At 52.2% G+C, this 22,957-nt stretch overlaps 1 protein-coding gene and 1 long non-coding RNA gene across 9 annotated transcripts in view; one reads left to right on the top strand and one right to left on the bottom strand.

Moving 5' to 3' along the window:
• Nucleotides 1–971: 971 nt before the first annotated feature.
• On the bottom strand, nt 972–17,884 carry CSF3R (colony stimulating factor 3 receptor). Of its 8 annotated transcripts, none has more exons than XM_023232191.2 (18): nt 17,383–17,619; nt 16,074–16,136; nt 14,588–14,681; nt 14,027–14,316; nt 10,300–10,596; nt 8,712–8,835; nt 8,384–8,571; nt 7,443–7,642; nt 7,195–7,348; nt 7,023–7,096; nt 6,373–6,586; nt 4,575–4,763; nt 4,079–4,180; nt 2,989–3,135; nt 2,737–2,877; nt 2,473–2,566; nt 2,145–2,223; nt 972–1,755 (listed from the first exon to the last, which is right to left on the bottom strand). In XM_023232191.2, exons 4-18 carry the CDS (start codon nt 14,088–14,090, stop codon nt 1,285–1,287), a joined length of 2,538 nt encoding a protein of 845 aa, XP_023087959.1. In that variant the 5' UTR covers nt 14,091–14,316; nt 14,588–14,681; nt 16,074–16,136; nt 17,383–17,619; the 3' UTR covers nt 972–1,284. The 8 variants fall into 8 exon arrangements, with proteins under 8 accessions (XP_023087959.1, XP_023087956.1, XP_023087960.1 ...); XM_023232188.2 differs by having other exon boundaries at nt 2,145–2,226; nt 17,383–17,618; XM_023232192.2 differs by having other exon boundaries at nt 2,145–2,226; nt 7,473–7,642; nt 17,383–17,615.
• Nucleotides 17,885–21,220: 3,336 nt separating this feature from the next.
• LOC113225082 overlaps nt 21,221–22,957 on the top strand; it is a 106,140-nt gene continuing 104,403 nt past the window's right edge. Inside the window, exon 1 of the long non-coding RNA XR_003309706.1 lies at nt 21,221–21,354. This is a non-coding gene — a long non-coding RNA (uncharacterized LOC113225082). The remainder of the gene's footprint in view (nt 21,355–22,957) is intronic.

Genomic DNA, 22,957 nt, shown 5'->3' with positions numbered 1-22,957 from the left:
GTAGCTCTTAAAAGGTAAATAAACCTCCTGCCAGTTTTACAACCCCGGAATGTTTTTCTTAAGGACCTGGGAGCCAACTCTTTGAAATGTAATAATTAAGGAGGATAGTGCTCTCTCTCTCAGTTCCTGTGGGAGGGTAGGAGCCTAACTTCTGTTGGTGCCTAGCTCTTAGTTGCAACCTACCCCTTGTCATAAAGATAGGGGAAATCGATTTTTCCTTTGGTTAAAGGCAATTAGCAGACACAGGTGGCTTCCCACTTACCAGGTAAATTTAGAGTGTGTGCCGCCAAGTCCTCCTGCTTGAGGACCAGTTATTGTTTATCTTGAGAAAATGGATACAATAAATTGTATTCACTTGGCTACATAAAAGGGTAAGATTTTTCTCTCTTTGCAGTCTCTTTAGTGGATCACCAGTGTATCACATTCTGGTTTAATGCTTATTCAATAATACCGTTTTCTTGCTTTTCTATCCTTGTGAAGAGGTTTTCTGGATTGGCAGGGGATTTTGTCTTAAATTATATTTCCCCAACAGGGGTTAGTTTTTTCCAAAGTCTCTTCACCGTGTCCCACCGCACTCTGTCACTCCCCCCATGTAACCCATGCCACTGTGCACTAAGGATCAGTTTTCAAGTCCCCACCACTAGAATGGAGCTCTCTGAGGGTGAACTGAGCTGAGTCATTTGCATAGGGCCTAGATGCTGAGAACTAGCAGAAGGAAGGGAGGGAGGGAGGGAGGGAGGGAGGGAGGGGAGGGGGGGGGGGGGGGGAGGGGAGGAAGGGAGGGAAAGGGAGGAAGGAAGGGAAAGGGAGGAAGGAAGGGAGGGGGGGGAAGGGAGGCAGGGAGGGGGGATGGAAGGGAGGGAAGGGGGAAGGGAGGGAGGGGGGAAAGAAGGGAGGGAGGGGGAAGGACCAACTCTGAGAAGTTTCCCCCTGACTGCTGGGCCCTGAAAAATAAATAGCAGAGACTCAGGTACACCCAAGAGTGTCTATAAACAATAACAAAAACTCCAAACCAAAAGCTAGTTTACAATACTGAAGTTATGGGAAACAAGTACAAAAGGCCATTGGGTGGGGCCGGATGGAGCATGATCTGGTCCTTAAAGTATGAAGATTGCCTGGGAGGCCCAGCCTATGGAGACTGGCGGGAGAGGGGATGCTGGTGGCTGGAGATGGGGAGAACCTGGGCTGGGGTAGTTTTTAGTCATGGGCTTCTGGGCCCTCCCCTCTCCTCCAGCTAGCTCAGGCCTTTAAGAGGCAGCCCCAAGAAGGGAACCCCAGGAAGCCCTAGAAGCTCTCCAGCCCCTCCACCCCATGGACCCGGATCCCCTGCAGGAGGGGGAAGTCGAGCAGTGGCCCAAAGACACAGTCGTCCTCCTGGCTTGGGGCTGGGGTTACCAGGGTCCCCAGGGGGCTGGTCTGGAACCAGAGGTTCTCATAGGACTTGGGGCTGGGGGTGAGGCCCGCCAAGAGGGGCTGAGTGGAGTCGCAGCGGAGATAGTGCCCTGGCCCTGGGCTTGTGGGGCTGCCCAGCAGCTGCCCGTAGAGGACCTGATCGCTGGTGCCGGACTGGGATTGGGCCTGGGCGGAAGCTGCTCTTGGGTCCCCCTGGAGCACATAGGTCTGAACCAGAGTGGGGAGGCCACAGGTCTCTGAGCTGTTATGGGACTCCCAGGGCAGTGGCTTCTTCTCGTCCTCCTCCAGCACTGTGAGCTTGGTGATGGGTGGCATGCCGAGGCCGGGCAGCTGGAAGGCCTCCTGCACACAAGGATGTGGGGTGAGGGCATGGCTCCTTTCAGATGTCTGCCCCAGCCACCGTCCCTGTCTGGGTCCAGGCAGTTGTGGGGACATTCCTGCTGTTACTGCTGGAACACAAAGGGTTCCACTTGCAAAGCCCTGGTATGTTCCTGACATATGCCATGCACCGTGCGGACTCAGCATGGTCAGTTTTTCCATATCACAGGGAGGTGACTGAGACTTTGAGATGGACAGAGCTGGGATTCAAACTTGGGTCTGCTTCACTCCAAAGGGAGGGGATGTTGCCGGAAGTCACAGGAAGGCCTGAGTACTTGGCTTCAGAAGGTGTCCCTTCACTGAGCCTGGGCTGACATCCCCACCTCATTTCCCTCTCCCTCCTGGATTCTCACCTCTTCCATGATAGTGGGCACCCAGGAGCCCAGGCTGCTGTGAGCTGGGTCTGGGACACTTGGCCAGAGGGGATTCTTCCTGCTGGAGAGGAGGGCAGGTGGAGGCTGGGTCAGACATACCCTCCAATCTTTCCATCCTCTGTCCCACCCATCCCATCTGAAGATACGCAGCTGCCCTTAGTGCAGAGAGAAGAAGCTGGGGGCTGGGATTCTCAGACATGGGCCCCGAAGTTTGGGAAGGTTGGAAGGGACTTAGATGGGCCTACCTGGACCTGAGGTTCCCTGTGGGTGGGGGATGCAGGATCTCAGGTCTCTCAAAGGGACTCACCTGGGGCTGCAGCAGAGCCAGGCAGTTCCACAGAGGCAGGAGAGCAAGAGCAGGAGGCCGAACAGGCCCAGGAGGATGTGTAGCTCGGATCCCTCTGCAGTGAGGGCAGAGCCGGAAGAAGTTAGAATGCATGTGGGGAAGGCTGGGTCTCCTCCCTCCAACCAGGGGATTCAAAGTCAGTCCCCATCTACTCTCAAAATCAGCATCCTTTGGGTGGGGTACCCTTCCAATAGCCATCTCTGCCCAGCCCTTGTCTCCCCTTACCTGGGATCAAGGTCATCAGGGTGAGGACTGTACCGTTGGTGGCCCCGGCCTGGCTGGCAGCCATGAGGTGAATGTGATACAGACTGGCGGGCTCCAGGCCATGGAGGACAAAGCCACGGGAAGAGGCATTCAGGATGGTGGCTGGGAGGGGTGTACGGTCAGCATAGGCTTGGATGCTGAAGCTGCCTCCATGGCAGCTGAGCACCCCCTCCCGGGCCTTCTGGGGCTGTGGGGAACTGAGGATAGACTCACAGAACGACTGGTTTTGAGTATTGGTCCAGAAGATGGTGTAGTGGGTAAGGGGGCTCTTCCCCAGCTCAGGGGGCTCAGGCACCCACTCCAGCTGTGCCCAGGTCTTGCCAATGTGCTTTAGATGCAGCTCTGGGGCATGGCAGGGGGCTGTGGGAAGAGAGAGGTGCGGGGGCTGAAGGGAGTGGGGCAGAGCAAGAGCCCGATTGGACTTCTTGTAGCTTCCCAGGCACTGTGGGGTGGGTGAGAAAAGAGTCCAAGGGGACTCATGCCCAAGCCTCATTTTTCCAGGGATTTAATCCAGATTCCACCTACTGCTAATAAGTATCTGAGCCAGGATTTGAACCTGGCTCTGCTTGACTCTGGAGCCTCACTTTCTGATTTCTACCAGGCCTGATTTCATCTGATTTACTCTCTGATTTCTGCCACTCACTCTCCAAATTTATGCCAGGTCCTCTGTCCAATTTCTTTTGCTTTTGTTTTTGAGACAGGGTCTCGCTCTGTCACCCAGGCTGGAGTATAGTGGTGCCATCTTGGCTCACTACAGCCTCGACCTCTTGGGCTCAAGCAATCCAGTCCTCCCACCTCAGCCTCTCAAGTAGCTGGGGTTACAGGCACACACCACGGCACCCAGCTAAGTTTTGGTTGATTGGCTGGTTGGTTGATTTATTTATTTATTTTTCTGTAGAGACAAGGTTGCCTAGGCTGGTCTCAAACTCTTGAGCTCAGGGGATCTGCCTGCCCTGGCCTCTCAGAGTGTTAGGATTACAGGTGTGAGCCACTGCATCCGGCCCCTCTGTCCAATTTCTGTTACATATAACACTTTATTTTTGTCTGGGAAATGGATTGATTTTTGCCAGGTTTGCTCCTTGAATTGTGCCAACTCTCTACTCAATTTTTATCACAGCACCTGATTTCTGTCCAGCTGTAGGGATCCAGTGTTAGTTAAGCCAGGGGATTGGGAGAGATCCTCTCCAGGGCCGAAAGTATGGTAAGAAGGCAATGTTCCCTATACTGCTGATTGCTGGGGACCAGGCAGAGCCTTGGGACAGAGAGGAGAGGATTCTGGAAAGGGGCCTGGTGGTTGACGAACCCATTTCTTGGGAGTAGGCATAGACATGCTGGGAGGGTCCCATGGCGTCCTGGTACAAGGGAGTCACAGTGATCTCATAGAGCTGAAAGGGCCTGATGTTCTCTGTAGAGAGAAAATGAGGTAGGCATTCCTGTTAGGGGCTAACCTGTGCTAATGATCAGGAGCTAGCCTCAGACCTCTAGTCAGGGCTAACCTGGCCTCATGATTCAGGGTTAACCTCCGCAATATCTTCTTTAGATCATTTGATGAGAATTAGGGAAGAAAAGTAGAAGAGAGAGCTAGAAGGGTGGCAGGGTCAGGGCTATGGAAAAAGGATCAGGTTAGACTATAGGAAGAACTTCCTGATTATGAGGATATGAAATGAGAACAGTGAAGGATCAAGAAAGGCTGGAGAATCCATGTCTCTTGGGCAGTTCAGGTTGCCCCATGCCTATTGTCAGACAAGCACTGCCTCCCTTTGTCCCTGGCCCTGCCCGACTTTCCAGGCCAGCCTTACCCTGCAGCAGAAACCCCGTGGCGCTCCCATTCTGTTCCATCCTCCAGGTCTTGTTGCTATTGCTCGTGCTGGGGGGGCTCAGGCCCCACTCAATCACATAGCCCCGAGGCCATGGACTGGGGGGCTCCCAGCCCACCCAGAGGCTGTGAGGGTCTCGGGCCATGGCATGGAGTCTGGTCAGGGCTGGGCCTGGAGACAGGGTGGGAAATGGTGGAATGAAGGTGAAAAGAATGCAGACCCTGGAGCCAGAAGCCTGGGTTCAAATCCTGGCTTTGCTACTTACAGGCTGGGTGACCTTTGGTAGGTCAACATCTGAGCCTCAGTTTCCTCATCTGTAAAGTGGAAATGATGATAAAAGTTCCTACCTCATAGGGTCTCAGTGCAGATTAAATGACTTGATGCACAAAACAAGCCCGGCATAGTGCCTGGCACAGAGTAGTTCTTGTTAGTGATAATAGCTAACACTCTCTGGTTCTTGGTATGTGTCAGGCGTAGTCCTTGATATATTTTATTTTAGTTTACTTTTTACTTTACCTTACTTTATTTTATTTTATTTTTATGTGGAGACTTGCTCTGTCACCCAAGCTGAAGTGCAGTGGCGCCATCTTGGCTCATTGCAACGTCTGCCTCCCTGGTTCAAGTGATTCTCCTGCCTCAGCCTCCCAAGTAGCTGAGATTATAGGCAACCGCCACCATGCCTGGCTAATTTTTGTGTTTTTAGTAGAGATGGGGTTTCACTATGTTGGCCAGGCTGGTCTTGACCTCCTGACCTCAGGTGATCTGCCCGCCTCAGCCTCCCAAAGTGCTGGGATTACAGGCATGAGCCACTGTACTGGACTCCTTGATACATTTTAATTCACTGAGTCCTGTAATAGTCATACCCAGGAAGTACTACTCTTGTTCCCATTTTATTAATGAGAAAACTGAGAGACACAGAGAGGTTAAGAAACTTATCTAAGATCGCACAGCTAATAAGTGGGAATATTAGCTATGATTATTGTTATTGTGATTATTCGTCCCACCTGGTGAGGACCCATGTTTAGGGAAAGCAATGGGTGGTGGCAGCTGATCTCCTGAGAATGAGCAATGAACTCATAGACCATGTTCCAGGTGGAAAAGCCTGGAGCTTTCTCTCTCGGCTTTCTTGGCAGAATGGGCTGTGTGTGTGTGTGTGTGTGTGTGTGTGTGTGTGTGTGAGAGAGAGCTTAACCTGGTTCTGGCTAATGATAATAACAACAGCAGACACATGCAGAGCAGTTACTTTGTGCCAGGTACTCGTCTTAACTCATGTACACCCCACGGCACCCCTCAGTAGGTGCTGTTATCATCGCCATCTGCTAGATGTGTAAACAGAGGCTGGGGATGGGATATAACTTGCTCAGGTCACACTGTTAGCAAGGGATAGGACTAGAGTTTTTTTTTTTTTTTTGAGACGGAGTCTCCCTCTGTTGCCCAGGCTAGAGTGCAATGGTGCAATCTCAGCTTGTTGCAACTTCCGCCTCCCAGGTTCAAGCAATTCTCCTGCCTCAGCCTCCCGAGTAGCTGGGATTACAGGTGCCCACCACCATGCCTGGCTAATTTTTGTATTTTTAGTAGAGATGGGGTTTCACCATGTTGGCCAGGCTGGTCTTGAACTCCTGACCTCAGATGATCTGCCCACCTCAGCCTCCCAAAGTGCTGGAATTATAGGTGTGAGCCACCGCCCCCGGCTAAGGGGACTAGATTTGAACCCAGGCAGTCTAGCCTTCGAATTGGTGCGCTTGACCTCTGTGTTCTTCTGGCCGCCAGCCCCCTTTACCTCTGCTCTCTGAGAAGACCACCGGGGTGGGACGGGAGGTCCCGGCTGAGTTATAGGCCACAAGGGCCACCTCCTGGGCTTCTGAAGGCAGGGGGAAGGTGCAGCTGAGCTCTGTGGTGTTGCAGAGGGGCAGGATGGCCCCAGCCTGGCCTGAGGGTCTCCAAGAAACCACATAACCTTGGATCTGTCCGCTGTCTTCCTCCAGGGGCACTGGCTGCGGGGCACAGGAGGAAAAAGAGAAGGGGATGTGCAGCTCATCTTGAGTCGAGGAGAGCCTCTAGGTGGGGTGGATGGATCATGCGAACGGAGCCTCCCCAGGCTGGGGCCAGGCTTCTCATCCCACTCCCCTTTTCCCTCTGTTCCCTTGTGCTAGGTTCTAGGAAGGAGGGCAGGAAGAAACCAGAGGACAGGAAGAAACAAGTCGGTGCACACAGCAGGCTCTTAACTATTCACTGAAGTACCCTGTGACCTGCGTTGTAGTCTCTCCAAAAGCTAACTCAGCTCCGTAGGCACATGCAAATTGCATGCAAATCACATATAAATGCATCCACGCCTCCCAGACCTGTTGCAGTCCTAAGCCTCGGTTTGCAGGGGCCTGTTTGGATTGGAGGAGGTGTTGAGGTGGAGGGATGGCCTTCAGAGGGAGTCACCTTCCAGAACAGCTGCACTGTCCTGGGGTCCAGCTGCCTCTGCCGCCACCATGTGTTCAGTCTGACAGTGGGGGCTGTGGATGGAACAAGAAGAGGGGGTGCCAGTTGGGGAAGGCCCTGAAGCCTGGACTGGATACTGATGGCTGCTGCCAGCCTCTCATCACCTCCTTACCCCGTTCAGTAGTTCTCAGCTCCAGGCTGGGACTCCAGTCGCTCCAGTGGCCAGGCAGGGGCCAGCGGATGCAGCGTATCTGCAGGGTGTAGGCTGTGGCTGGGAGGAGCCCACAGAGCTCATACCGAAGGGCCTCCAACGGCAGGGGGCCCACCTGGTTGGGGGCGGACATGACTATGAGCCTTGGATGGCTGGGTCATTCTAGGGCCAGCTCAAGCCCAACTTACCCTACCCCCTGCCCCCACCACCTCAGGCTCTCCAGGTTGCCTCTGCCTCACCAGTGCCCAGCTGGCTTCTCCACTCTGCGGCTTATGGCGCAGCTCACACTTCTGATTTATGTGCAGGGCTGGCTGCCATGGCTCCCAGCACAATTGTAGGCAGCCTGCCTGGGGAGGGGCTTCTTCAGGGCTGGGGTCCGTGGTCCACAGCATGGGGGGCTCCAGTTTCACTGCAAGGAGTGGGACTGTCAGAAAGTCTCCCTGCCCCACCCTAGAGGGCTCTGCTTTAGCTCCCTCTTGTCTCCTTGTCTGCGGTTCACCCTCTGTCCACGTTGCTAATGGCCCATTTCTGTGGTTCCTCTTTCTGTGTCTTTGTTTCTCTCTAGGTGTCTGTTTCTGCTCTTGCCCCAGGGCTTTTGCACTGATTGTTACTTCTGCAGATACTTGGGTATCTGTTTTCCCTCCAGATATCCAGCAGCTTGCTCCCTCATTTCCTTCAAGGATCTGCTCAATTGTCACCCTCTTAGTGAGGCCTTTATTGACAAGCCTATTGAAATAGCCAGTGCTCCCCTTCCCCTCTCTCTCTATGCCCTTCCCCTCCTTTAATTTCTCCTTTCTGCTTATGGCCATCTGAAATTCTATCTTATTTTTTCCCCCACTGGAATCTAACATTCTGAGGGCAGGGTTTTTGATGCTTTGTATCCCCAGTACCTAGGGCAGTGCCTAACACGTAGTGGGTGCTTCAGGAAACGCGCTGAAAGCATGACTGACTGTGCCTCCTTGCCTCTGTGTCTTCCTGTCACCATTTCTCTGCCTCCAGCTGCACCTCTCTTTGTCTCCGTCCCTCTCCTCTGCCTCTGTCTCTAGGTCTTCCAGTGTCTTCTTGTCTGTTGCTGGTTCTGTGTTTCCCTCTCCCTTCCTCTCACTGTCTGCCCTTTTTGGGGACCCCCTCCCTCCCCTGCATCACCCACCAACATCCATGGGCTCAAGGCACAGTTGTGGGGACATGCTGGTCCCCAGCGCATTCTCCGCCTGCACCCAGATGCCCATATTCTGGTACAACAGCAGGTGTCTGCGTGGGATGGAGCAGTGGCTCTGCCCGTCCTCGGGCACGCAGTCCAGGATGGAGTCCCCTTGGGTCTGACAGTTGCCCCGGCTCCTGCCAATAGTCCAGGCTTGGGTGCCAAGCAGAGGAAGAAAGCGAGGCTCCCTTCTCCCTCCCAGAGGGGTGCCCAGCATCCTACCCGTGCCCCACCCCAGAATCCAAAGGGAGGTGACCAGGGTGGGGCCCCTCCTCACTTGAAGCTCTTCAGAGTGAAGCTGGTGGGTAGGTGGGTCTCAGGTCCTGGCTCCCACTGGCAGATGAGGCTGCTGGTTGTGAGGTTCATGAGGCAGGAGAGGTTGCGGGGTACGGCTGGAGGGTCTGCATGTGGGTGGGAAGAGTGTGAGGGCTTTGGGTGGGACCACTCAGAAAGCGCCCTCTGGGACTAGCTGGCCGTGTTGCCTTGCCCTGGCTTGGTGCCTCTGTTGTCACCTTGTCTGTCCCCCCGTCTCCAGGCAGAGTGGCTCTGGAAGGGCAGCCCTGGGGGAAGCTAAGTTGCAGGCATGTACAGGGGCAAGCCTCACAGACCCCCAGCAGCCCAGTGGTGGCCCATTTGCAAGTCCTCCAACTCCAGACCCTTTGTCAGTGACAGCGTAGTGTTTGGGTTTTCATCCTGGTCCTGCCATTCATTAGCCCTGTGATCTTGAAGTTATTTAACTGCTCTGTGCCTCAGCATCCTCATCTGCAAAATGGGGATAATGGTAAAATCCCACCCCCTAGCGTTATCATGAGGGCTAAGTGACTCACTCTACATAAAGTGCTCAGAACAGTGCCTGACATACAGGAAATGCTACATAAGTTTTAGCAGTGGCCATTACTGATTTTTTTTTTTTTTTTTTTTGAGGAGGCAGAGTCTCACTCTGTGGCCCAGGCCGGAGTGCAGTGGCACGATCTCGGCTCGCTCGGCTAATTTTTGTATTTTTAGTAGAGATGGGGTTTCTACACGTTGGCCAGGCTGGTCTCAAACTCCTGACCTCAAATGATCCACCCACCACAGGCTCCCAAAGTGCTGGGATTACAGGTGTGAGCCACTGTGCCCGGCCCATTACTGATTCTTAAACAAGAACCTTGGTCTTTGTTTTTTCCTTATGCCTCAACTTGGCACAAACTCCATCTTGCTCAGTTTGAAAGGAAGTTTGAAACGGGGGCGGGGGAGAAGCCGGGGACAAGCCCAGCTGGTAGAGAATGTTCTCCCTGGAGACACCCTCTGATGGCTGAGGACTTGCGCTATGTAGAGTAGTGGTCACCACACTGCCTCCATCCTTATTAATGTGTGACAAGGGCAAGTCATGTACCCTCCCTGACCCTCAGTTTCCTCATCTGCAAAGTGAGGCTACACAGTAGTACCAACTTATACTACTGTTACCTGATATCATGCCCATAAAGTGCTTATTAGATAAGAGCTCAATAGGTAGTATTCTTTTGTTTTTTGAGACCAATTTTCGCTTTTGTTGCCCAGGCTGGAGTGCAGTGGCGTGATCTCGGCTCATTGCAACCTCCACTTCCTGGGTTCGAGCAATTCTCCTGCCTCAGCCTCCCGAGTAGGTGAGATTACAGGCACCCGCCACCACGCCCAGCTAATTCTTTGTATTTTTAGTAGAGACAGGGTTTCGCCATGTTGGCTAGGCTGGTCACGAACTCCTGACCTCAGGTGATCCGCCCGCCTTGGCCTCCCAAAGTGCTGGAATTACAGGCGTGAGCCACCGCGCCCAGCCGGTAATATTCTCATTAGTATTGGCAGGAGGGTGTTGGAGGCAGAGTAGTTGGATGGCTGGAGGGACTTACAGCCTGCGCGCAGCTCAACCTGGTCCAGGATCTGCAGGCTATTGCCCCAGTTCAGGCAGCAGGAGAGAAAGGCTCGAGTGTGGTTGAGGTGGGGCAGGGTGATGGTAGATTGCTGGGTCCCATCAGACAGACGCTGCTGCCTGCCCCCAGGCTGAAGCTCTGCTCCCAGTCTCCACAGAATCTGTGGCTCCAGGTCCAGATGGCTGCAGTTCTGCTTGATGATGCAGGAGGCTGTGATGGGATCCCCCAGGTGGACGATGGGGGCTGAGACACTGATGTGCCCGCACTCCTCCAGACCTGGGGTGGAAGAGAATGGGCCAGGAACGACTCCTCTGCCTAGCAGAGCTGGGCTATAATCTAGGCCTTTGTACTCCTAGACTCAGGGCCCTCACCTTCCTTTCTCACCCTTCAAGACATGGGGGCTGGAAATGGAAGGATGTGGACGGAGACTTCGAGAGGCTATGGAGGTAAGACAGAGATAGTGCTGTGCCGCTAACTGTTTATCAGCCAGCTTGGCAGAGAAAAGCAGACCCTGGCTTGTAGCGTGTGCCTTTCCATGGTGTAAATACTCTCACCGTAGCTGATTTTAGCCTACTGAAGTGACATCATTGATCGGGGAGTTGGGAAGAGATGTTGCCAATTAGTGTTTGCAAGCCAGCACGAGCACACCACCAGATGGAGACTGTTAACTCCCCAATGCCCTCCCCAAGGATGGTGCAAGCAGTGATTAGAGTGATAAGAACCCATAACCACAGCAATCTTTTCACAATTCAAATCTGATTCTGCTACCCCATCTCCATCGCAGCATTTCAGTGGCACATTATTGCTCTGAAAGGTAGTATGGTGTGATGGATGAGTGTGGATGTTGGGACTAGACTGCCTCGGTTTAAATTCCAGTTCTATTGCTTATTAATTACATGATCCTGGTATATTTCTGAGATTTTCTGTGCCTCAGTTTTCTCGTCTGTAAAATGGGGATAAAAATCATCCCTACCTTAGTGTTGCTGGAAGGATTACATGCGATAACATATGGAAGGCATTTAGAGCAGTGTCTGGCATGTGAGTGTGTGCTGCCATCATTAGGATAAAGACTCAAATCCTTCACATAGCTCTTGTGGCCTGGCCCCTGCCTGACCCTCTCAGTTCCAGCTTATACCGGTCTCTCAGCTCCAGTCATTCTGGCTCATTCTTGCTATTCTTTGAAAACTCCATAATCTTTCTAATCTCTGGATCTTTGCACCTGCTGTGTGTGTGTTTTTTTTGTTTTGTTTTGGTTTTCTTTTTCTTTTTTTTCTTCAAGGTCTTGCTCTGTCACTCAGGCTGGAGTGAAGTGGCACAATCATGGCTCACTGCACCCTTGACCTCCTAGGCTCAAGTGATCCTCCCACCTCAGCCTCCTGAGTAGCTGGGACTACAGGTTCATGCCAGCATACCTTGCTAATTTTTTGATTTTTTTTTGGGTGTGTGTAGAGATGAGGTTTCACTATGTTGGCCAGGCTAATCTTGAACTCCTGGGCTTAAGCAGTTCTCCTGCCTCAGCCTCCCAAAGTGCTGGGACTACAGATGTGAGCCTCTGTGCCCAGCCTGCTGTTCTTTTTGGAAGGACTCTTCTTTCTCTCTCCCACCCCTGTTTCACCTGGTTAACGCTTAGGCATCTTGAAGAAACCAGGCCAGGCACTAACGAACTGGAGGAGGCCAAGGTCCCTGTACTTCCTCAAAGCTCTTATTATCCTTCATAATTATAGAGTCTTATGATTATTTACTTATCTGTCACTCCAGCTAGACTATAAATTCTGTGAGGCCAGCAGACCTTGGCTGTTTGCTTATTACTGTATTCCCAGTGCCTAGTACAGAGTAGGACCTTCGTGAATATTTATTATTGTTATTTTGAGATGGAGTTTTGCTCTGTCACCCAGGCTGGAGTGCAGTGGCGCAATCTCAGCTCACTGCAACCTCTGCCTCCCGGGTTCAAGCGATTCTCCTGCCTCAGCCTCCGAGTAGCTGGGGCTACAGGCACGCACCATCATGCCCGGCTAATGATTTTTTTGTATTTTTGGTAGAGATGGGGTTTCACCATGCTGGCCAGGCTGGTCTTGATCTCATGACCTTGTGATCCACCCTCCTCAGCCTCCCAAAGTGCTGGAATTACAGGCGTGAGCCACCGCACCTGGTGGATGAATTTTTTTGGATAAATAAATGAACAAATAAACATACACTTTGCCTGCAATGCTTTCTGTCCTCTCTCAGGTTTTCTTAGGCCCGTTTTACTGATGGGGATGCGAAGACCCTAAGAGGAGAAGCAGTTTGCCCAGGGTCACAGAACAAGTTCATGATTCTCAGCAAAGGGCTTCTACTGCTTCACAGACTCAGGATTTCAGGCTGGAAGGAACTTTACCAGGTTGTTTGCTTCAAAACTCTACCTGATGCTCTGCCTTCTACAGCAGAGCTTGAGTGGCCTATTTTTGTATGGCCTAACAACTAAGAATGTTCCTTACATTTTTAAAGAGTTAAAAACAAACAAAACCAAAACCAAATAAAAACATGCAACAGGCCTGGGAGCTGTGGATCACGCCTGTAATCCCAGCACTTTGGGAGGCCGAGGTGGGTGGATCACCTGAGGTCAGAAGTTTGAGACCAGCCTGGCCAACATGGTGAAACCCCGTTTCTACTAAAAACACAAAAATTAGCTGGACCTGGTGGCAGGCGCCTGTAATCCCAGCTATTCGGGAGGCTGAGGCAGGAGAATCGCTTGAACCCGGCAGGCAGAGGTTGCAGTGAGCCGAGATCGCACTACTGTACTTCAGCCTGGGCAACAGAGTGAGACTCCGTCTCAAAAAAACAAAAGAAAAAAAAACTGAAAAAACAAAAACATGCAATAGGCAGGGCATGGCAGCTCATGCTTGTAATCCCCATCCTTTGGGAGGTCAGGGCAGGTGGATTACTGGAACCCAGGAGTTCGAGACCAGCATGGCAAAACTACATTTCTACAAAAAATACAAAAACATTAGCTGGGTGTAGTGGCATGCCCTGTACTACCTTGGAGGCTGAGGTGGGAGGATCACTTGAGCCCAGGAGGTTGAGGCTGCAGTGAGCTGTGATTGTGCCACTGCACTCCAGCCTGGGCAACAGAGGCAGACCCTGTCTCAAAAACAAACAAACAAACAAACAAACAAACAAACAAGGAACAGAGACAGTACGTGGCCTGCAAAGCCTAAACATTACTGTCAGACAAAGTTTGCCAACCCCTGCTGCACAGCATCTTTGTCAATCCTGGCTTCAGCTTGCATACCCCTGGGGATGAGAAGTTCTCTACCTCTCAAGACAGAGTTTCCATAGTTGGTAACCAAGCTCTGCCTGGGCTTCTTTATTTCAGGATGAAACCTGTCCCCTTGTAGCTTCCGTCCTGATCCCTTTGCTGCCCACCAAGGTTACATAGGACCCATGGGTTCCTTCTGACAGCTTGGTAGAGATTTGTGGACAAGATCTGCGCCCCACTGGCCTTTTCCAGGATGACCAGCCCAGGACATCTCACCATTCCTCTTGGGTGGTAGTTTGCTTGTGGAAGTCTGTGGGTGGGATGCCAGCTACCCCATATCTGTGGCTCAGTCTTGAGTCTTTTGAGATTCTCTGGGAATCCCAGGAGCCATGTGGCAGTGCAAGAAAATTCCCAATATCTCTCCTTGTAACTTCCCCTCACCACTGCACCCTCATCCTTGGCCATACTCACTTCCGGGGAGCAGCAGGATGATCAGGGCAGCCCAAGTCAGGCTGTAGGTTCTCAGCCTTGCCATAGTGCCAACTTGATGTTCACCTGGAGGCAGGAGGTTTGTTTAAGACCATGGGCTTTACAGTCAGAGCTGATCTTAATCCTTGTCTGTCACTGTACAGCTTTGATTAGGTTGCTTGACTTCTCTGAGCCTTAGTTTCTTTGCAAAATGGAAGTAACAGCAGCCTATACTTCATGGGACTTTGAGAGGAAGACACAAAATGATGCAAGTCAAGGGCTTTGCACAGCGCCTGGAACATAGGAAATGACAGTGACAGCCACTGTTATTATACTTGCCTTCCAGGAAAGAGCAGGGAAAGGAACAGTGAGGAACAGCATTCTTCACCCTTCCCAGCTATCTAAGCTGGGCTCCCCTCAGAGAGCAGAACCTGAGATGAGGAATTGCATGCTGGTAGTTTATTTTGAGAAGATCCTAGCAGCAGATAAGGAGAGGATGAAATGGGGAGAATGAAACAGGGACAGAGAGAAAGCCAACACAAAGTTACATCATATGTTGGTCACCTCTATGGACAACTGGGGCTCTATCCTGCTGGAACCTTCCCAAGAGCCATGTAGAACGCTTCTCAGAGCTGTCCACCGGAGGGTCAATTTATCCCTTGGATGGGAGGGAAGATGGGAAGATTTGCCCACTGACTCCTGCCCCCCATTGGTCAAGGGATGCCTCTTGGGGTGTTCACTCCCTGGCACATCCAGGTTGGGCATGCACGAGTACTAGGCAGGTTCTCCTGGGGAAACCATGCCAGTGTTGTCAGGGACACTCCCTGGATGAAAGGGAGAACTCTATGGAGCAGCTGAGGCAAGGGGCTGTCAGGTTACACCTGCAGGAAGCTGGCTGCCTCAGCCATGTGGGCTGAGAGAATATCAAGTGGGGCACCTGACGGGTCCAGTATGCCCCCACTTCTGGGCACAGACCTCTGGTGGCCTTCTGGGGTCAGACATCGTATGGTCGCGGCCACAGCACCTGGATGGAGGGTGCCTTGGCTCCAGTCTTAGGAAGTATGCAGAGGTTTCGACCACTTGGGTGGGTATCCAGCCTCATCTTCACCCTGCTCCCATTGGGGTCTTGGGGCCAACACCTGATCCTCCAGCATGAGTTGGTGCTCTTGGTGGCAGATTAGTGGGAATTGCTGGTCAGCTTGCATGTCCATATCTGGACACATACATGCAGGTAGTGTCCCAGCAGGTCCCTCGTGCTCAGCAGGGAGAAAGGTAGGAGAATCCTTTTCTCTCCCTCCCAGACAGAGGTGTGGATAAGAACTGCCCAGATACCCAAGGCTGTTCTTGCTCTCAGGGGCCTTACCCAAACCCCCAGTCTATTCGTGTATATTGCAATATCGGAATACCCAGTGACTGCTAGCCTGTAAGTCTCCTTTGTGCAAATCAGAAAGAAAACACCCCATCCTCAGGACGGGTGCAGCACCAGACTAGGACCTGGCAACTAGGGAACGGACTGGATTTCGGCTCTAGTTACTCCTCAGTTTTGTGCAGTGAGAAACCTGCACAACTATCCCGAGCATCTGTCTACCCATCGGTGGTTGGTAACCTTCTTACTACAGCATACCAGTTTGATTATCTATCCCCCCCAACACTGGTCAGGGAAGATTTAGCCTCCAAGGCCCAGATTTTGGGACACTGGTTTTCATCTCCATGTGCTTTTGATCATATCCCAGCCCTGTTGCCCTAGCCAGGGTCAGCTTCAGGCCTAGCCTATACCCCGTGCAGTACCACTATATCCACCCCCACTGGCTCCTGTCCAGAGTACACAACCTAACCCCAAGAGGCCCCGGCATCCTCCCCCTGGGTGCTGGGTGTTGGCCTGCTTGGCCTCAGTCCCTGGTCCTCCACTGCAGCCCTAGACATCCCACCGCCTGGTTGAGCGGGCCTAGGGCCTGTTCAGTCTCACTCTCTGGGGGGCCAATATACAGAGAGCTTTGGAGCCCAGCTCAGATTCAGGTCACCTGACTTGATCTCCAGCTCTGCCACTTACCAGCTGCTTTGTGACCTTGGACAAGTTACTTCACCTTTCCGAGGCAAGCCTCAGTTTCCCCATCTGTGGAAAAGAAAGAACATTAGCACTCACTCCTCAGGGTTGTTGTGAGGATGAAATGAGATGATTATGGTAAAGGCAGTTAGCACTGTGCCTGGCATGGAGTTGGTACTCAGCAACCGTAGGTTATTTTCACGAGCCAGAAAACGGGTCAGCAGCTCATGGAATCCAGCACAGTTCAGTTCTCGCCTCACCCCTACCTTCCTCACAGCCTGCGTGGTCACACCTCCTAGGACTGCCACCTTGCTTTTGTCTGTGCCACACTGCACAGTTCCAAAGCCCCATTTCTGGATCCCCTCTTCCTAGCTCCCTGGCCCCCTGGCCCTCCCGTCACTGGCCATCTCCGCTGGGCCCTGCAGGTGCTCGCTCCTGCGGCTCAGCACACCTTGATGCCTCCTGGGCTGGCTGCCCTCGCATCCCCTCTTTCTGTTTCTCCCTCATCACACTCAACCCTCTCCCCTCACACTCTCTTCCCCAGTTCACACCCCTGGCCCCCTTGCTGTTTCTATTCTCACCGTGGGAAGGGTGGGGAGGGAGGAGGGGGCTGGGAATAAACAGAGGGGAGAGGCCTTTCCAGATGTGGTGCAGATAAAGAAAAAGAGAGAGAGAGATACAAAGAGTGGCAGAGTGAGGAGGTGACTGAAATCCACACAGACCAAAATGACAGAGACCCACCAAGAGGACGATTGAGGCCAGAGAGATGTCGAGAGACACAGAAAAAGGGCCCGATGTACGCTGACCCAGAGAGTGGGGGGCACTCGGAGGCCCGGAGCCTAGGAAGCGGTCTGTTACCAAGAGTTTAAGATTCAAGAGATAGCAGGAAATATGCGAGACAGAGAAACTCAGAGAAATAACAACCCAGAGAGAAGCTGAGGAGGAAAGATGGAAACAGAGAGTGAAATAGAGACCCAGACGGGGAGGGGTTGCGCGGCTGGAACTCAGACACACACGTCCTGAGAGGCAGAGGCATGGGGAGGGGAGAATGATTATGCCTGTCCCCAGCCCAGCTCAGTGTCCCAAAGGAGCTACTTGGATGTGAGTGACTTCCCTGGTGCAATACCCCCCAAAGTAGGGGCATCCTGTGAAAAGAGATTCACTGTCCAGGGCTGGGGTTCCAAAGGACGAATCCTTGGCCCTAGGCCTAGGACCCTGGACATGAACACTTGGCAGAGCTGCGGGGAGTGGCCCCAGGATTCCAGCTCTCCATCAAGCCCAAGGCTCAGCCCCTCTCTAGGGATCCCCTACTCACGTTGGAGCCTCTGGCCCGGCCCCTGCTTGATCTCCTTGGTCTCTCTTCTCCTCGTCAAAAGAAGTTCCTGAAACCAGCTGCAGTCCAGCTTCTCTCCCCGAGCTCTGTCGTTAATGGCTCGGCCTCTGACAGGCCCGGGGGCTGGGGATTGCAACACCTTCCGAGCCTCCCTCCTGCCCTCCCTTGCGCCTTCGAGGGCACAGGCAGCCCCTTCCTCCCAGGAAGGAGCCTGTGAGGGAAGCTGGTGAGGCCCGGGCAGCCTTCCTGCCTTGGGGGTCTTAAAGGGCTGGGGAATGTGGCAACGATGTCCCCCTCCCCTGCCTCCGGATTTCCTGAGCTCGAAGCTTTGAGGCTGGGCAGGGCCCAGGCTCCCACCTGGCTGGGTTCCATCCCTATGCCCCCCACCCTCGGGGAGCATCATTTGGAGGCAGACCCTGCCTGGAAGGCTCACCCGGCCCCAAGCCTCTTTTCAGCTCTAGCCTTGGGGCCCACGTCTTCACAGTACTCAGAAGGGTGTGTTCCAGGTTCCACGGAATTTTATAACCCAATACTCACTGCTCCCCTCTTCATTACGTATTCTGCACATTGCCCATAGACCAGGCAGATGGAGAAACAGGAATTCTGGGGGCAAGACAGGAGGATGTCCTGGTGAGGCACGGGGTCCTCATATGTTCACTAAAAATTAGTAATGTTTACCCACAATGGTTCTGCAACGCTGAATATTTTGTAATTGAGTGAAATAGACTACATTTTGTCTTTTATTGGTCTGTATTCATGATTCCTCTGCAACTACAAACAATTTTCCTTGCATTTTCTGAGAAAAGTTCAAACTGCTCATAGTTTATTGGATTCATAACCCAAAAAACGTTAGGTACCAACAGACCAGCAGACTGTCCTTAACATATAATCATTTTTAGGCATCTGGGTCTGGTGTGATGCTGCAGACCAGGGCTGCAGTTCTACTTCCAGGTCAAATGACCTGACCGCCCACTGCAACCCTCCCAAGATACCCCACAGGCTCTGCTCACTCAGTGAGTCCCATGGACTGTCTTCTTTCAAAATATAACCAGAATCCTGGGTATTCACTGTAAAGTTCAAGCTGGCTCTATGTTCAAATATTTTTATGATAATATATTGGAAAATACAAATATAACTGAAGCCAATACTAGCTAGCTCCCAGCTACCCTCATCTCTTGCCTAGATCATCGCAATAGCCCCCTCCCTGCTCTCCTGCTTCCATTTCATCCTCGTTCCCTCACCTGTCTGTAGTTCCTTCAGCAGCCAGTGCGATATCAATCAAACAGAAGTCTGATCAGGCCATCCTCGTCCCAACCTTTCCAATGGCTCCTGTCTCATTCAGAGTCAAAGTCAAAGCCCTTTCAATGATCTACAAGGCCCTACACAACCTGGTATCCCCACTATCTCCTGGATCCCTCTCCTGTTACTCTCCCCTTTGCTGCCTTGCTCCAGCTACTCTGTGTTCTTTGCTTCTTGAACTTGTTATGCTGTCTCTTGCCCCAGGGCCTTTGCCCTTGCTGTTTCATTTGCCTGGACTGTTTCCCCTGCAAATAGCTACATGGGCTGGTCCCTCGCCTTCTTCAGGTCTTTGCTTAAATGTCACTTTCTCATTGAGGCCTTCTCTGAGCACCCTTTTCAAAATTTGCAAGCCCCTTCCCTCCCACTCGCTATCTCTGTCTCCCCCGTATCCCTTTTCACCATCTGATATTGGCTGTCTCAATCCCCACTAGACTGAAAGTTCCATAAGAGCAACACTTTTTATCTGTTTTGTTCAAAACGTTATCTCCAGTGTCTGTAGCACTGCTTGCCACACAGTAAGGCCTCCATGCGTGTTTGTTGAATGAATGATCAACTGGATGAATCTTCCCCCACTTCACCAAATCTGTCTCCAATCCCCACGTACCTTGTCATGGTGAATTAACCACCATCCCCTCCTCTCCCTAGTCATGCAGCTCAGGGACTCAGGAGTCATTCCTTACAACCCCTTCTCCACATTTCCACATCTAGTCAGTTCTTTTTTTTTTTTTTTTTGAGACGGAGTCTCGCTTTTTCACCTAGGCTGGAATGTAGTGGCACGATTTTGGCTCACTGCAACCTCTGCCTCTCAGGTTCAAGTGATTCTTATGCCTCAGCCTCCCGAGTAGCTGGAATTACAAGTGCCTGCCACCATGCCTGTCTAATTTTTATAGTTTTGATAGCGACGGGATTTCGCCATGTTGGCCAGGCTGGTCTTGAACTCCTGACCTCAAGTGATCTGCCCACCTCAGCCTCCCAAACTGCTGGTTTTACAGGCGTGAGCCACTGTACCCGGCCTTCCAGTCAGTTTTTATTTATTTTTTTTTGAGATGGAGTCTCGCTCTGCCACCCAGGCTGGAGTGCAGTGGCATGATCTCGGCTCACTGCAACCTCTGCCTCCGAGGTTCAAGTGATTCTTCTGCCTCAGCCTCCTGAGTAGCTGGGACTACAGGCACGCACCACCATGCCCGGCCAAATTTTTGTATTTTTAGTAGAGACGGGGTTTCGCCATGTTGGCCAGGCTGGTCTCGAACTCCTGACCTCAAGTGATCTGCCTGCCTCGGCCTCCCAAAGTGTTGGGATTACAGGCATGAGCCACTGCGCCTGGCCCCAGTCAGTTCTTAATGAAAGAGAATGGGCCTTTTGTTTGTCATTCAGAGAACTTGCTCCTGGAGCAGGTGCAGCGACACAATGGTGAGACACAGTTTTAGTTCCTGCCTTTATGGAGCTCCCATCTCAGCCTTGCCAATGGCCCTGCGATCCTTCTCCTTTCCCTGCCTTTCTTCAGAGGCCTGTCATTGCAGCCTAACTCCTCAACCAGACATGCAAGTTACCCTCGCCTCCCTCTCCTGCCTCACCAGCCCCTGCTTCCTCAGATCCAGCCCGTCATGCCAAATTCACTAGTATTTCCCTGCATGCCCCAGGCTCTGGAACGACCCTCTGCCCTTCCTCTGTGGAGTGCCTGTCACCTCCCGCTGGCCGAGTCCTGTTCCTGACCCGGTTCAAGCATCCAGCCTGAGCTCAGCACCCCTCTAGCTTCCATACCTTAGTCAAACTGAATCAGGGGCCCTTCTCCCCATTAATCCTGTAATACTGTGGTAGGCTCTTGGCCACCTGCCTCCTCCATTATACTGTGAACTCTTTGAGGGCAGAAACCGTATTCTTACCTCTGCCTCTCCAGCCTCAGTACGGTGCTGGACACACAGAGGATACTCAATGCGTATCTGTTGGGCTGCAGAACCTTGGAGATGGTGTTTACCTTCTCCAAGCCTCTGTTGCCTAATCTGTTACAACGATAATAACTCCTCCCAGGGATTTTGTGATAATTAAATGAGCTATCAGAAATATAATGCCTAGTATGGTAACCAGCACATAGTAGGTGTTCAACAAAGTTGCTTTCCTTTTTTCCCTTCTGCATAATTCAATATTTAGGAGGGAGGTTCTACTGATCTCCTTTGTGCTCCATTCCCTGTTGAGGACCCGCAGCAGAAAATGGAGCTGCAGCAGCTGGAATAAAAGTTAGATTTAAGGAAATGAAAGTTAGATTTAAGGAAGAGCTTTCTTTAGAGTGTACTGAGGTTAAGATGATGAGCTGAGGAGTCAGGTTGCTTGGCTTTGCCACTTGCTGCCTGTGTGACTCCGAACAAGTGTTTAATCTCTTTGAGCCTTGGTTTTGTCATCTGTAAAATGGGGCTAACAGTATTGGCTTCATACGATTCTTGAGAGAAATCAGTGACTGTAAGGGTTGTGGAACACAGCTAGGCACACAGTAAATGCTTAATAAGTGTTTACTATGGTGCAGTGAAGAGCACAAGACAGACGAGGAGTCATCCCCTCTACCCGCACCCAGTGTCGGCTTTGTGGATACTTCCTCCTCCAGCTGTCCTGCCTCCCGCCCCTCCTCCATCAGACAAGGCCTCTGTGTGTTGGAAACCCCCGGTAAGGGAGTGCTGGTGAGGGAACCCGATTCTCGGCAGCCTAGCTACTGAGCCCAGAGTTCTTTCTGTTTCTGTTACTGCCTGTGATGTGTGGGGCTTCTGGGTAGGTCAAGGAGCAGCTTGTTCCAGAGGGGCCGGGGCGGGGGCCAGGTAGGCAAGCTGGGGTGAGTGCCCGGAAGTTGAGGCTGTGGTGTTCAGCTGCCAGGGCCGAGGTTGGTTGGAATACAGCAGGCGGCTAAGATTGTGCAAACAGGTCATTGTGCAAACGTGCCCCTGTGTGTGACCTCGATTGTGCAAACAGGTGTTTACTGGAGGCTGCTCCGCTTGGGCAGTCCGCTTACAAAAAGCCCTTGAGCTGTTGACTTAGAAAGAAACTGGACACTCCTTCTTCCCTGAACCCACCCTGAACTTTCCGCCTCCTGGCCTTTGCTCAGGCTGTTCTCTCTGCCTCCAGTGCCCTCCCTCACCTTCACCTCAACTTGCTGAAATTCTACTCATTCTTCAAGGCTCAGAAAAAATGCCACTAAGTCTTTTTTTTTTCTTTTCTTTTTGTTTCTTTCCTTTCTTTTGTTTTCGACGGAGTCTTGCTCTGTCACCCAGGCTGGAGTGCAGTGGTGCGATCTCTGCTCACTGTAAGCTCCGCCCCCTGGGTTCACGCCATTCTTCTGCCTCAGCCTCCCGTGTAGCTGGGACCACAGGCACCCGCCACCACACCCAGCTAATTTTTTTTTTTTGTATTTTTAGTAGAGACGGGGTTTCACTGGGTTAGTCAGGATGGTCTCAATCTCCTGACCTTGTGATCCGCCCGTCTTGGCCTCCCAAAGTGCTGGGATTACAGGCGTGAGCCACCGTGCCCGGCCCCTTTCTTTTTTTGAGATGGAGTTTCATTCTTCTTGCCCAGACTGGAGTGCAGTGGTGTGATCTTGGCTCACTGCAACCTCCTCCTCCTGGGTTCATGCGATTCTCCTGTCTCAGCCTCCCAAGTAGCTGGGATTACAGGCGCCTGCCACCGCACCTGGCTAATTTTTGTATTTTTAGTAGAGAAGGGGTTTCACCATGTTGGCCAGGCTGGTCTGGAACTCTTGACCTCAGGCAATCTGCCCGCCTCGGCCTCCCAAAGTATTGGGATTACAGGCATGAGCCACCGCCCCAGGCCACTGAGTCTTTTTTCATAAGCTTTCCCCTCATTTGTAGAGTGTGTCCTGTGATATACCTTTAGTGTCCTGATGTTGTTTTACCTTATGGCGCTTTCCAGATCCGTGAGTTCAAGGATCTTTCCTTATTCATCTCTGAAAGTCTGGGAAGCTGAGGCCCAGAGAGGGAATGTGACCTGCCCATGTCCCACAGCCATTTTGAGCCTGAACTGGGTTCTAAATCAGGCCTCTGCATTTTCTGCCACACTCGCCACCCCTCTTTTAGGCCCCATCCACTCTGACGTTGGACTTTTGCTCTAACCCCTGGGATGAGGTGGGAACTGGAGGGATAGGTGGGACTTGTATGGAAGAGGGAAGTATGCTGGGCAGGGGAACAGTGAGACCAAGACATGGAGGCTGGAATGGAATGGGTGCCATGACAGAGGTAGAAGGTGGCCCAGGCCTGGGAGT

Source organism: Piliocolobus tephrosceles, chromosome 1, assembly GCF_002776525.5.
Source record: "Piliocolobus tephrosceles isolate RC106 chromosome 1, ASM277652v3, whole genome shotgun sequence".
Classification (NCBI taxonomy): domain Eukaryota; kingdom Metazoa; phylum Chordata; class Mammalia; order Primates; family Cercopithecidae; genus Piliocolobus; species Piliocolobus tephrosceles.
This window is presented reverse-complemented; position numbering and strand designations above follow the sequence as displayed.

Bases quoted from the DNA above. Each gene is read 5' to 3' on its own strand.
- CSF3R (XM_023232190.1), bottom strand. From the start codon at position 14,090: ATGGCAAGGCTGAGAACCTACAGCCTGACTTGGGCTGCCCTGATCATC. The intron at 6,587-7,022 runs GTGACTCCCTCT...TGTGCCCCGCAG, and splicing joins CAGTGCAGCTGTTCTGGAAG to CCAGTGCCCCTGGAGGAAGA. The intron at 4,764-6,372 runs GTAAAGGGGGCT...CCCTGTCTCCAG, and splicing joins GGTCTTCTCAGAGAGCAGAG to GCCCAGCCCTGACCAGACTC.